Source organism: Pocillopora damicornis, chromosome 12 (genome assembly GCF_964200805.1).
Source record: "Pocillopora damicornis chromosome 12, jaPocDami1.2, whole genome shotgun sequence".
Taxonomy (NCBI): Eukaryota; Metazoa; Cnidaria; class Anthozoa; order Scleractinia; family Pocilloporidae; genus Pocillopora; species Pocillopora damicornis.
The window spans coordinates 20029014-20043691 of record NC_142681.1 but is presented as its reverse complement, the minus strand read 5'-3'; the positions used below and the strand labels follow the sequence as shown (position 1 = coordinate 20043691).

At 40.0% G+C, this 14678-nt stretch overlaps 1 protein-coding gene and 2 long non-coding RNA genes across 3 annotated transcripts; 2 read left to right on the top strand and 1 right to left on the bottom strand.

Annotated features, from left to right (window-relative positions):
• Positions 1-528: 528 nt before the first annotated feature.
• Positions 529-5473, top strand: LOC149036914 (uncharacterized). The gene is made up of 2 exons (XM_089190431.1): positions 529-652; positions 4221-5473. The coding sequence occupies exons 1-2, from the start codon at positions 541-543 to the stop codon at positions 5222-5224; spliced, it is 1116 nt and encodes a 371-aa protein (XP_089046557.1). The 5' UTR covers positions 529-540; the 3' UTR covers positions 5225-5473.
• Positions 5474-8945: 3472 nt separating this feature from the next.
• LOC149036913 (uncharacterized) lies at positions 8946-12373 on the top strand. The gene is made up of 3 exons (XR_016181922.1): positions 8946-9037; positions 10196-10251; positions 10928-12373. It is a non-coding gene; the product is annotated as an uncharacterized LOC149036913 (long non-coding RNA).
• On the bottom strand, positions 10195-13551 carry LOC149036912 (uncharacterized). Its single transcript, XR_016181925.1, has 2 exons — positions 13415-13551; positions 10195-10416 (listed from the first exon to the last, which is right to left on the bottom strand). It is a non-coding gene; the product is annotated as an uncharacterized LOC149036912 (long non-coding RNA).
• Positions 13552-14678: the final 1127 nt, after the last annotated feature.

Here is a 14678-nt window from a genome sequence, read left to right as displayed (position 1 = left end):
TCGTTTTTTACGAAAAGGGAAAATTCCTTAAAGACACCCTTGTGAGAGCAAAAATATTATGATTTAAAGGCAACAATGCGACGTGATCACAAAAGCCACATGGAGAGGTCGAGCCGGTCTGTCTTTTCCTTTATTCTATAGGCTTTTCATCGTATTTTAAATTGGCTGCAGGGGGTCCTTGTGTCCACGAAAATTTCATGTCCAAGCTCTCTAGTAATTTATGGAATAGTTTATTCTGCAAACGAGTTTATTGTCATTTTAAAATTTACGTCCCTTTTTAGTTTGGCCTGATCGTGCGTGGAACAGTACAGAAAACATAGTGGTAGTGGTAGAGAGACTTCGAGTTTATGACCTGGAGGAAGTCATGATATTTTAATTGAGAAACGCCTCGAACGTGATGCTTTTGACAAGTGTGATTTATGAATAATAGACACGTGTCTGACAGCTCCTTGAGAGTCACTATAAAAGAAGATGCCAAACATTTTGTTACACATCGAAAGGAATCTTCGGTAAGATTGTCGCCTTTCTGAATCCTCTAGAATGATGAAGTTTGCACTTGTGGTTCCAATACTGCTCAAGCTTTTTCTTGCCACGGACGCATGTACCGAGATCCGAGTGACCGCCGAGGATAAAACGGTCGTAGTCGCACGAAGCATGGACATGACGAGCTTTGCTCACCAAAAGAATTTATGCAAATGAGGCTGAGGCGGATCTGAGATCCGCCTGGCAATTATTAACTGTAAGAGAAGAACTGACTTCGCGCCCACAGAACGACCGAGGTGTTGTGGATGAATTTTCAGTAATTACTTTTTTGGCACTTTTCGGCGTCCAAATTGCATGGCGAGAGTAACCCAAAACCTTAAAGCAGACCCTTCTTGTCACAATACGAATGTTTTCCAGATAGGGACACGCGTTAATGTCAGCTCCACTCGCGTGATTGCATTTTTCAAGGTTAAACCCTCGCGTGGATCTAACAACTCAAGTTTACTTTAAAGCGCACAATGTAAGCCAAAGTAATTTTATAATTTAACTCCTTGATCGAAATTTTGTTTACAAAGGATAATAATGGATCGACATCGACCTAGAGCGTCAGCTTCACTCGCGGGGAGTCAACCATTTTCTCTTGCCCCTTGCGCAACATAGAATGCAAATTTGCTGACCCACTCTATTGATACACACAACTCGACAGTCGTTAAGTGTTGAAAAAGATGAATTTTTTTACCAAAACCATGTGTTTCCGATTTTTAAACGCTAACAAAAATGTAGTAATGGTATGTCCACTCCGGAAAATAATACCGCAAACAACAGCAAGCCCTAACCGCGATGAGAACACTCATGGATCACACAGCGCAACAGAACTCATTTTGTTTGTTTGTTTGGGTTTTTTCCGATAATATTGGCCTGTAAAGAAATATATAATGGAGTTTTTTGGTACCCTCCGCCGGCACCATATAATTGGCTAAATGCTAAGGAAGTAATATACTTTAAAGAGATCATTAAAGGAGTAAAATCTTTAAAAAATTTTTTCCTGCTGGGGTTTCTTGGCGCGCCACTGTGAACACAGCGAACCTCATGTATAAGGCTGCGAGAAAATAAACAAAGACAAGTAGAAAAAGTTTTTTACTCACAAATCTCTTTTACAATCTATGACCGATTTTACATCTCGTGTCTGAAGCAAGAGTTGGAAATGTAAATGCAATTTAATACGTTACGAGAAGATTTATTTTACTCGTTGGTAATTTTATTCCTAAATTCGTTATTTATTTTTAATTGAAAAATCACGGGATTTGAGGACAGACACCACCAAGGCAAACACAACATCGACGTAAAAATTACCAGTCAACGGAACGTGCACTTATGATGTGTAATTAGGTTAAGGTTGGTTGGTCATCTAAACAGGAAAACTATCTTTTTCTATTAAAACAAACATTGCTTTTTCATCACGGCTTTTCGCGGTTAACAATCAATTAAATCTGCAAAGGAAAAAAAATCAAGGCAAGTAAATTTAATTATGTCGCAATTCAAAATTAGTTTGTCAAAGGATGAAAACGCACAGTCTAAAATGAAACAACTCCCAAAGAGAGACAGAACCAAATAAAAAAAAGGAAAGATTTTGCATTCAGATAGCAAAAGTCCAAATAGGACTGACTACCCAAGAGAGACAGAACCAGGTGAAAAAAAAGGGAAAGGTTCTGCCTTCAGATAACAACAGCCCAAATAGGGCTGACTACCCAAGAGGGACAGAACCAGGTGAAAAAAAAGGAAAGGTTCGGCCTTCAGATAACAACAGCCCAAATAGGACTGACTACCCAAGAGAGACAGAACCAGGTGAAAAAAAAGGGAAAGGTTCTGCCTTCAGATAACAACAGCCCAAATAGGACTGACTACCCAAGAGAGACAGAGCCAGGTGAAAAAAAGGGAAAGGTTCTGCCTGCAGATAACAACAGCCCAAATTGGACTGACTACCCAAGAGAGACAGAACCAGGTGAAAAAAAAAGGAAAGGTTCTGCCTTCAGATAACAACAGCCCAAATAGGACTGACTACCCAAGAGAGACAGAACCAGGTGAAAAAAAAAGGAAAGGTTCTGCCTTCAGATAACAACAGCCCAAATAGGACTGACTACCCAAGAGAGACAGAACCAGGTGAAAAAAAAAGGAAAGGTTCTGCCTTCAGATAACAACAGCCCAAACAGGACTGACTACCCAAGAGAGACAGAACCAGGTGAAAAAAAGGGAAAGGTTCTGCCTTCAGATAACAACAGCCAAAACAGGACTGACTACCCAAGAGAGACAGAACCAGGTGAAAAAAAGGGAAAGGTTCTGCCTTCAGATAACAACAGCTCACATACGAATGACAAAACCGGGAAAAAATTAAAAAATGAAGGTTCTTCCCTCACGGAGATAAGTCTGATTACACGAGAGAGTGGGTAAGAAATAACAAAAGAACGAGAGTATCTTCAGGATTCTGCTTTCGAAAGTGCGAAATAGTACAGTACGATTAGTAAGAAAACACACTAACCTGCCAAGAGCGCGTCATCTTATAGGGAAGGAATATTTGAGCTGTGATGTCAGGGTTCATTCCATAATTAGTTCATCTTGCTCATGTTAGGTTTCAACAGTTTGATAATACACCATGTGATCTTAAGCATCTGTCACCTAACTATCACAGAAATAATTCCTTCTCTTGCTTCGAAAGCACAGAAGTAAAGGTAAACCTTGCTTTGCTGATTAAATGGTTTGGGCATCATCATTTTCCGCTGAAAGGTTATTAAGCAGCGAGATTTATCGCGCGTCATCATATAGCTCTAGACAGAAATTATCAGGCATACAACCTTATCTAAAAGCCAAATTGGACAGGCCAGCGAGTAGAATTTCTTCCTCGCGAAGTTTTACACAGTTAAGACCTTACCTTAAGGAAAGAACGATGGCCCCTTTTCGCAGATACCGCCGAATATACTCGTACCTTCGCACAGAATTTTCGCGGGATAAGTTCCCGCGCTTACCTGATGATTGGGACTTACTAAAATGATATTTTATACTGAAAGGGCTCCTCAGTATGGACGCCAGAAAAGTATTATTAAAATATCTGCCCAATCGTTTCAAGTGTTAAATGATACTCTTGTATCTCCAGAATATACTGCAGTCGAAATCTCTCTTGAAAACAAGGTCCTTACCGAGCGGCTCACCGGCTTCCATGTTGACTTAGGGTCAAAGGTCTGATCAGAGTGAAATATAAGTTGGCTAACACAATTTGATTTTGGTATTGTCGTGACAGAACAGATAATCGCTCTTTGCGTCACAAACCAATAAATCTGTAGATCACGAACAAAACATGCTGGGTACAATAACTGTTACTTGATAGTCATGTCACGCACTACAACCAGGCTATCCTCAAATGCCATGACACACTACGGCTTAGCTAAGCCGTTCTTGTCGCTAAATCATTCTACAATTATGAAAATTGCCATTCACGCCATGAATGCGTAGTTATCTCCAAAGAGAAAATTGTGCAAAAGAGTCCTAAATTTACGTAGCACTCCTAACGCGCAAGCCGCGCGGATCCTCGCGCCTGTTTACATTTTAATTGTTAACTTCAATTAATTTCACACTCGAAGCCAAACACCTCGCTTTCACTTGCTAATTGAGCCCTCTCGCTTTACTTTGACAAGCCTATGGATCATTTTACGCATCCCTGGTGAGAATTCTTTTCTTGAGCAAAGCTCGTCATGTTATGATCGATCTCATGTCGGACATCATAGTAGAGCCCAAGGGTTACCTCCACACTGCAGAACGACCAAAGACTTGTTCTTGTAGTTCACCAGCCATGACCTGGAAGAACAGCTACAAGATCGCATACCTTAACGCTTTGGACTCGCCTATAGCCGGTGCTGACGGCCAAAATGACGCTGGACTCTCCGTGGGTTCACTCCTCTTTCCTCGTTTTTCTAAGTATCAGACCATCCCCAAAGAGAAGTGTGACTCAGCCATTTCCAACTTGGAGTTTGCGATATGGGTTCTGGGCAACTTCGGAACTGTTGAAGATGTGAGAAGGGCTTGGAAAAAAGACTCGTTCCCACTTGTGTGGGAGCTACCTCTGAAAGGGGACTCCTTTGAGCTGCACTGGTCCATCACTGACAAAAGTGGTGACGGCATCGTTATTGAGTACTCCGAACAGGGACCAAAGCTGCACGAGAATACAATTGGTGTCATGACCAACTCTCCACCCTATGACTTCCACATGCTGAACCTCCGCAATTACGTCCATCTTTCCAAGTACGCCCATGATCCTTTGGTATTGGGTGAAACAACGTTCCCAGCCACTGGCCAAGGAAGTGGACTTCTTGGTGTCCCAGGAGATCTCACTCCTCCATCGAGACTGGTACGATCTGCAGCCATGGTGCACTTTGCTGATAAAACTAAGAAAAAAGATGAGGCGGTAAATTTGGCTTTTCACATCCTGAACACTGTTGATATTCCTCGCGGAGTCGCTGCATCCCATGATCATGAAGATATGGCCGACTACACTTCTTGGATTGTGGTCAAGGACCTCACCAACAAGGCAATGTACTATCGCAGTTATGAAGATCTCACCATCCGCGTGATTCATCTTGACAAAGTGACCCCTGGCATGAAGTTGAAAATCAAAGTTGGAAGCCCTACTATTGGTGGGTTTGTGGATGTCACAGGAGATCTTCAGGGTGCTCAAGCGCATACTGAACTCTAAGTAACAGAACTGTTTCACTGCTTATTGCTTATGTTTTCCCGTCAATATAAAGAGAAATTACTCCTATTAATGCTGGTGGTTGGCTTTTCGTGTACGTTGTCATGATAATTTTTTCAAAGTAACTAAAATTTGTGTATGCTTTTTGAAGATCTCACCTGAGGCAATCCTCGAGTAGTCTTTAAAACGTTATTATTGTCGTTTAAGTGAAGGTCTTGACAATTCTTGAGAAATAAAGCACTCTTGTTAGCATTTTGATTGTGTACGACATTCCCAAACAAAAATAACCTTTATCTGGAAAAATACAACAGGAGTACGTAAAGGGGAAAAGATAAAGGGAAGAGTGTCTTAGAGCCCTTTGTTCTTGTTCCTTTGTTCTTCTTGGGGCCTGAATGTTCCTGAAAACCCTCATAAAAGAATAGGAAACGTTGAAAATATTAAATGTATGTGTGCGAAGATAAGCAAAAAAATCTAGAATCACCCAACCTTGGACATCTCACCTTATCGCCTTGGGTAACATGAAGAGACTATTTTGCAGAAGTTGAGAAGTAATTAATTTATGTCAGACATTTTGGCGAATACCTCGTTAGCGGAACCCCCCCCCCCCCCCCCCCCCAGACCAATTATGAGAAAAGCTCCCTTTCTTGGCGTGAGGCATGCAATAGTTTTGATTTTAGATTTAGATTGCGTGACGATTGGTAAGATCGCGTGAGGTGTGGAACGAGTGGAAGGGGAGGGGAGGGAGGCGCTAGTTATAGTTTCTTTGTTGCGGGCTCTCCTCGATCTTACCAATCCAAAATGGCGGATTCATCACCCAACCGGAACACCGAGCATCCGCTCGCCAAAAAATACACCTGCAATACAGGCTAGGCATGACATAAATTTAACTTTACATTTTGGTCTCATTGATGTACGCACAAATCTAAATGATTGAAGATAACTTCAGTTTCCAAAGAGAATAATTAGAAATAACTCACTTTCGTCACCTACAAGTTTCAGTTGTCGATACTCGTCTCACCTCCAAGGGAGGCAAAAACTCAAGGAAAATCACATCACTTGCTTTAATCAAGTTAGAGATGGCAGAACCTGCAACGGGAGGGCCTTCTTTACCGGAAAGTATTTGTAGATATGACGAACGGGTGAAGGTTGATCCAACGACTTCGCCTCCGAACGACTGGATTTGTTCGCTCTTGATAGAAAGTGCCACAGATGGGAAGTATTTTGGAAGTGGATTCGTTATTCATACTATTTTAATGGCATAACCAGTACAATATGCTAATGAGGCCTTCAAATAAAGGTTTTGAACTTAACTAAGACTTGAAATCAATATCTTAATTGTTAAACACACCACGTGTAAGGAAGACGCCACCAGCCTTAGAGGCTCAGCAGTTATTCGACGTAGTCACAATATATCAATTTATTGATGTGATATGGCTTTGTTATGTGGTCCGTTGTTTTGTAAATCTTAAATAGGTGTGAAACATACCGCAATGTCATTGGTTTAAAAACATTTTAAGCGGTGATGCGGTGTCCGGTATGTCCCGTAACTACTGCTACATGTATATCCTTCGAAAGGTCTTCAGAGTTAATGATCTGTACTTACTTAAGCAGGGACAGTGGAGTTAGGGGCGCTGGGGACGTTCGTGGGGGGGTGGGGGGGCTTTAGCCCCATCATTACGACATTTTATTATGTTTTAGTATGCCGCGGTACTTTAAAAAAGAGAAACGAAAAAGTTTTAAAAAGATACAACCTTAGATAAAACCTGTTAGAAACTTTTCGACAGAAAGTATCTCCTGCAGAATGCTTAAAATTTTATTTCCGAGCCTCTAGATTTCAATTTCTTCTGGGGACGATAGCCCCAGACCCCCCTACGCACTCGCACATCCAGCATGGTAATGGTAATGGCAATTGTAACTTCAACAAATATTATAAAATAATACAAGATCAACTAATTATCCCTAACTAAACTAACTAATCTAAATTACATACTAAAAGCTGCTTTACGAGGATGCCGTGTTAAAACTCATTCAAAACTGTAGTGACGTATGTTAAGTTTAAAATCATGTAAAGATGTTGCTGCACGAAGGTCACTAGATAGGCTGTTCCACAACCTGGCTCCCCCGAAGCTACCCCGAACTTTTCAATTGGTTTATTTCAAAGCCAAGTCAAAACCACCATTTTACTCCCTGACATCCAAGCATCAGCTGATTACAGAGACTGATTCTTGATGACAGATCATTTACCTCCTAGTGAATTGTCAAAGGATATACTTACCGTCCTCTTCGTCTTATCTTAGGGAAATCTATGAACACTATAACGGGACATTGTAGTTGTGACGTGCACAAGCCTTGGGGTTACGCAGATACAGTCTCGCGTGAAACGGAGACTTAAAGGCAAAACCTCAATATTACACGTGGCAAACTACTAAGTAAATAACAGCTTTTTCTTATCTCCGAATGATCATTTATTTCTTATCTCGTCTTAACCTAACTGAACGACTGGAACAGGGTACAACACTCACTATTTGCCTGTTTGCAATGCTTGAGAGCCTCACTGAAATCTTTACATAAAGTGATTTCTGCTTGGTTCTGAGCACACTCCACAAACTGCTGTAGTTCGTACCGGCATGGCTCATGATTCTGCTGCTGAAGATCATAGTGTTGTTGCTTTGATTCTGTACCTCCTCGTGTACCAAGTAGAGCTTCGCTTGCGGCATTACCCTGAAAACAAATGAGTGTCTACGAGAATTTAAAGACCTCTCTACTGTAGCTCTTCGTAACTCTCTCTCTTTCATCGTTCCTCCCCTCTTCGCAGGAATCGTATCTGATTTCACTTTCAGATGCAAAGGGCTAGGCTTTCCTCATATTTATATCAATCTACAACTAGTTGATAGATCCACATTTTTATGTCTTTTTTTATCCAGGTCTGTATTAAAAATTCAAAACAAAGAGGAGTAAGGTAAAGAGAAATTTGAGTTTCCTCTTAATCATGTGATAACTATTTATCGCGATTCAGTGAAAAGAAACGTCATCAACCATTTTTCTAATAGATCGGTAAAGTCAAGAGATTTTATTGCGTTGTTAACTTCCAACTACTTTGCCTTTGCACGGCGTCAACATGGGATCAGTTCTAATCAGTTAGTGTACTTAAGCAGTCGTCCAAAAGCGTAATGGAAATTAAATGAGAAGCTTCTGTTTGGGGTTTTAGCGAAAGTCGAAGGCAGTCTCAACCCCATCCTGAGGGGCCAAAGGTAGCCTATCTACTGGGATTAGCGAAACGACGCGCCTTACCACAACCGAACCGACTGCTACACCTGCAGCTGTAGAAGCCATTTGCCCAAACAGTCCATGAGGTTTTGGTTCCGGTTGAGCCAGATTAGGAGATCTTTTTTCAGGCACGGTAGGGCTCTGCTTTGACGAGCCTTGAGATGATCGTCTTTGAGCACGAGGCATAACTGAGTATTTTGTAGACGGAAGTGAATCGGACCGGAAGTGATTTGTGATGTTCCTCACCACCCCTCCCCCGTTCGTCTTAATTAAAGTCCAAATAAACTTCGAACTCGCTCCAATCAGCAAGTGCAAAGAATAAAATAAATCACAATAAATGTTTGTATGGTATAATAATAAATAAATTAACAATAAGTCGCAATTTTGCAACGTCTTATTAGAAGCCGAAGTGTTCGCAACTAGGGGTACCCTAAACAGTTTTTTGGCACATGCATTCGCTATCACGTGGACGAGACGGACCATTGAGGCAGCCATATTGGATAGTTGCTAAGGTTATAACTTTGCGTTGAATTGCATTGGAAAGTCGTGGTAAGTACGTAAATCATTGCTTTATTATTGTGCTTTTCCCTTGGAGTTCTTCAACCTACAACGCACACATCAATAATAGCGGCCAAGATAGTCACACTAAAACATTTGAGCTCCTGTTTCGGCCCAGACTTGAGGCTCGCTCGTACAATAACTGCTGTACAATTTACTTTACAATTTGCTTTACAATCTGCAATACGAACCACGAAATAATCTCTCATTTAAAACTTGCTTGAGATGGCTACCAGTCACATTAGATCAATCACAGGAAATATTATCAAGTTTATCAAGACGAAGCTGTCCTTCTTCGCCAATAAGATTCACTTGCTCTTTTCCAAACCACAGGCAGCAACATCGACCTCAACAACACACGTGGGCGAGTTAAATGAATCACAAGATGAACAAACCGTTCTAAATGTCAGCAACTTATGTTTTCAAGTTATTATGGATGACAAAATCGTAAAATCAATTGAACTTGGTGGTGCTGACTGACATTCACACAAACAATAGAACTTATGGTTAAAAGTTCATTTGCTACATTCTTTGCACAAAAAGGAGAAGTTAACGAAAGCGTTTGCAATTTATGTGCTGTTTATATTGTTTAATATTCTTAATGGAAAGAAATGCATTGAACTTGATAATGCTCAATTACCAGAGAACCTGCACAGGTAGTTTTCCCATTGTTATTGTTACTGAGATTATAACACTGCTCAGTTTCAATTACTATAATTTTGCTGTTCATGATTTTATCTCATTTTGAAATAAACTTATCTTGTGCCAACTTCAATTATTTATGTGAATGTGGCAATTATATCAAGACACTGTCCATTTTTTATGATGCATGGGGATCCTCCTGGGGTTTAGGGGAGATGCATGTAAAAAAATGGAGCTTCACAGGAGGGGAAATAGGCCAAGAAATTAGCCTCTGAATGGGAGGTCACCCCAAATAATTCCCATGACCAGCAATAACAGATACAATAAAAATTATCCATTACATGAATGAGCTGGCTCTCAGAGCCCTTTGATTTGATTTACCTGCATTGTCACATACGGGAAGTCACATTTATGTGTACCTACAAATAAATCTTCGACTACCCCTACCTTATCAGAACGGAAATCATATGATGTATGACTCCTTTTTATTTCAAATTTTGCAATTAGATTCTTATTATTCAATGCAACAACAAGAATTCCTCAGTTCAAGCAAATTGCTACCGGTAAGTGCAAACACCTTTTTACAAGCATCCAAGCACCTTTATAGCCAAAAGGAGTATTTGTTGTGTGATTAAGAAAAGCCAGCGATCACAGCAATGAATCTTGCTTGTCTTCACATCTGGGCAGCTGCACAAGCATCCACAGCGATAATTTTTCTCAGGAAAGGCCTAAAAAGCACCAAAAATAATAACACATCTTTGAACTTTGAGCTCCCAGGCAAAAAGTGTCTAGAAGAAGAGCTGACTGCTAATTATAACATAGTATAAAGAAAGGAAAAGCAAATTGGTAAAATCATGTTTTGATTGTAGTTGCTTGTCAAGCAAAGTTGAAAGATTTGTGGGTGGATTTACCACTTTCAAACAGAAAAAACAAACACGTGGGGAAGCTATGATATAACAGAGATTTGGTGTTTAAAAACAGCAAAACCGTCTTGAGCTACCTTAATCACATACACAACAAATAAATATTAACAATGTCATCCTAATGCAATTTCTCCCTTCAAAATAGTTCTTTAACACAACAATATGAAAATTTCGTCATAAGATGACATCCAGAAACTCGAAGCAAGAGATCTCGGGGAGATTTTAAATATAATTTAAAATCGATGGGCTGAATTAGAGCTGAATTAGTGTTGAAATTTTATGCTTTGCTGATGTGACATGTCCTTCCATCGAGTAGTGGAGAAAACCGAGAACTTCTTACAGATGTCCAGGACCTAAAACAACCAGAGCAACTTCAGATACGAAGTAACTATGATAAGGATTTCAGCCCTTGGATGGGCCAGCAATCTCCGTAATTTACCTGAGATGAATTTCAGTCAGCTTTACGATTACCCCGTTGTTTCACGAGAATATCACCACATCGTGTTGAGAGGAACGCATTACAGGAAGTACCACAGAAGCTGTTCAGTATGGCTTAGAAAGCGAGGAAAAGGCTGCAGCCCTCCAGGTTGAGGAGATTTGTTATTGCTGCTGTTGTTGATATGTTACTTGTTGTTGTACCATATTCTTCAGTTAAAGTTGTTCCCATTTTGCTCACCAAGATGTCTTTTAGTTTGCCATTTGTACATTTTATCTTATGGGAAACTATACAATAGAGCCTGTAGAATCACTTGATTATAACCCTTGTTTCTATCAACCCATGAGGAAACCTGTAACTAACAGATGTCATAATATTTTCATACCCATCTGGCCCAGGACAACCTATGCTCGTGATACATTGAAAACCATTTCAGTTCGTGACTCATGGTAATTTATTAGGTGGCAAGACACCATTGAAAGAATCAGACCAAAATATTAGACAATTTAAAAACTCGCAGAAGTGACTGATTCATGTAACTTCTCCAAACACAATCCAGCAAACAGATAATGTTAATACTGAAAGTTATCAGGCAAAAGTTACCTTGATCTTACATCAAATTCTCATAACGTATTTACAAGTAAATTTGTAGCAATGAGAAGGGAGAATTGACAATCAGATCTTGGGTATTTAAGGGTTAACAGAAGAGAACAGAAATGCTTCCTCTCAGCTACTGATCTCAACAATGCTAGTCCATTACACACATTTAAGTTTCTGTCAGTGATAAACATTCAGTGAATTGATATTCCCATTCTTAGCACTCAGAGGCTTTCTGGCACAAAGGTTTGCTATACCAGTTCTTACTGCATTGTGTTAACCAATGTTATGATATAATTTTGAGATGTAAAGAAGATACTTAAAAGATTGAGAAATATATCCAAATCAAGATATTTATTTATCCTGTTATAGTTACCATAAGATTTGTTTGAAAGAGAATTTTTCAGACCATTGAAATGTATGAGAAATTAATTTTTTGCAAGACTTCTATCAAACTTTTTATTATGAGGACAATTTTGTGAATAATAAAATTTAGTGTCAAAGTTCATCTTTGTGTCGAGAACTCTTTTAGTTGGGGAAACTCACTTTTTCGTTTTTTCAATTTGAAGCACATAAAATATTTTTTGAGAGTTCCATGTAGCATCCATACTGGATTACTATCCTATCATAAAAAACAAAAACAACAACTACTGAAAACTGCTTTTGTCACAATTGCTACCAAATTTGAGTCAGTTTTCTGGGTCTGCCATAATAAATTAAAACTCTGAAGATACAGTGTCTTGGTTATTTTATTAAAAGCAATTACTTTCCAAGAGTTTCTCTGCTAGGAGTGTTTTAGGCAAGCCATGTAGTAAACAGGTGAGCAGCACTGAACTTCTTGACTTGCTGCCAGAATTATAACAACTCTACTGAACTCAAAACAATTCTGGTACCTAATAGAAAATTTGTACTAATTTTGCAACAATAGTTACCCTCATCCATAATTCAAAGAGAATAAGATAAGTATAGAACGATAAATACTTAGCAAAAATTCATGCCTCCGTGCATAAACTTGAAGTGAAAGCTCGTAGGCAAACCATTAGGGCCATAAAATGTATTTGAACGACCAAAAGCGGCACACTACTTTCCTTTCTTTTTGGAAGAAATATTGGCTTTATCGAGATTTCGGCTAGGAACATCCATTTTCCTTAAAAATCGAACAATTTTACTGCTCACGTACGAATTTCACCAAAGCCCAAAGCTCAAACACAAGTCAACCCCAGCCTCGTTCTCACGTGTGCGCGGTTGCATTTCCAATATGGCGCTGGGAACTGCAAAAAGGAAAGCGCACTCCGACATCCGTCAGAAGGAGGTCATCTCGGGTAGATTTCCGATTACGAAATCCGAGCTCGCCCGATGTTGTCTTCGTGATGAAGGCCCTATTTAGCGTATTAGACCCGCAAAACAGAGTAGAAACGAACACGTGCTTCGTTTTCGCTCATATCTTCGTATTAGCCTTAAGATATTAGCATTTTTTTCCGTTGCTTACCTATATTACAGACTCCAATTAATTTTTGCGATGCCTCCTTTTCACGGATGGCCGATTACAACTACAACCACAGGCGGCCCAAGCTCACGTCTCGAGAAAAAGCCAACGATGAATTCATGAACGCGTCACGCGTTGTGTGACTCGGTGTTAAGTTACGGGAGGAACCGTTGAAAATTTGAACACGTTATAAAGCATAGTATGGGGAACGACATATGGTCGATTTACAACGATAAATATTTCGAAATCTGAATATTTTACACGTAAAATCAATAAAAACTTACTCATGCCCTGTGTATCCGTCGAAGTTTCTAGCGATTTCTGCTGTTTTAAGCTTGCTTTACCATCACTGTTAACCATGTCAAAAGACGAAGTCAAGGCTGCACACTCCGATTTCGACCTTGGTCCACGCGGAGGTGGTTTGCGCCCCGAAAATCCTCCCGATCGGCATTTTTCTCAGCCACACTTTACGATCTAAGATCGCTGCACCCTGGGACATGTCTCAATACCAAAACTTCACGCGCATTTCGCTGAAAACGAGTGTTTTCTACCTGAATTTCCAAGTTCGCTTCTTTCTGGTTAAGCTTTGAACATGAAGACTGGACACGGCCGCGAAAGAGACTTGGGTACGAGGTCAATTTTCTCTCTACCGCGAGTGGTACGGTCGATTAATGTACAATACTTACCCCATCTCCACAGAGGCAACTCGCCTTAACCTATTGTCCTAATCAACCAATCAGACAGCGAGTCGAAAGTAAAACAGATAAACAACGTACAAAATTTGAATATTCTGCGGGGTTTTCTGTGAGCATCTAAGCTTCGATTATTTTCGCGAAAATGCTATCGAAGAGGAAGAGATGCGGTGAAATTAACGGCGAAGCGAATCAGAAGGTTAAGAGTGGCAAAGTTTCAAGATGAAAATTCTAATATTTCATTTTGGGAACCATTGTCCACATGATGTCCTAACGTCGATTGCATCTACCCTTCCATGCATGGCCTATCAAACTACAATGTTTTGCCTTCGCACCTTCTAATATTTAAGTACGCAGCCTTGCGATCGCTTCGTGGTCCACGTTTCACGTGCTTGACTCTTTCACCCCAGAGATCTTTTATGATTTCGCCTAACGTAATTTTCGAAAACGAAGTTAACGATTCGCTATTCTCTTTGTCAGCCACACTGTGGCTGATCACGTCCCTAGCAAAGGTAAGGCTACCTTCAGCATATTCATATTTTGAAATGAACCTGCAACGAAGGAAAATTATATATTTTAAACTGAATTGAATGGATACTGAAATAAACTACACATGCGGACATTCAATTTGTATACCAAAGAAAGCGTTCGGATTTCGACTCACCAAAATTTCCAATAGTGCAAACTTGAAACTTTGCCACTCTTTACTCTCTTCTGATTCGCTTCGCCGTCAATTTCACCGCATCTCTTCCTCTTCGATAGCATTTTCGCGAAAATAATCGAAGCTTAGTGGAAATCCGTCGAAGTTTCTAGCGATGACATGGTTAACAGTGATGGTAAAGCAAGCTTAAAACAG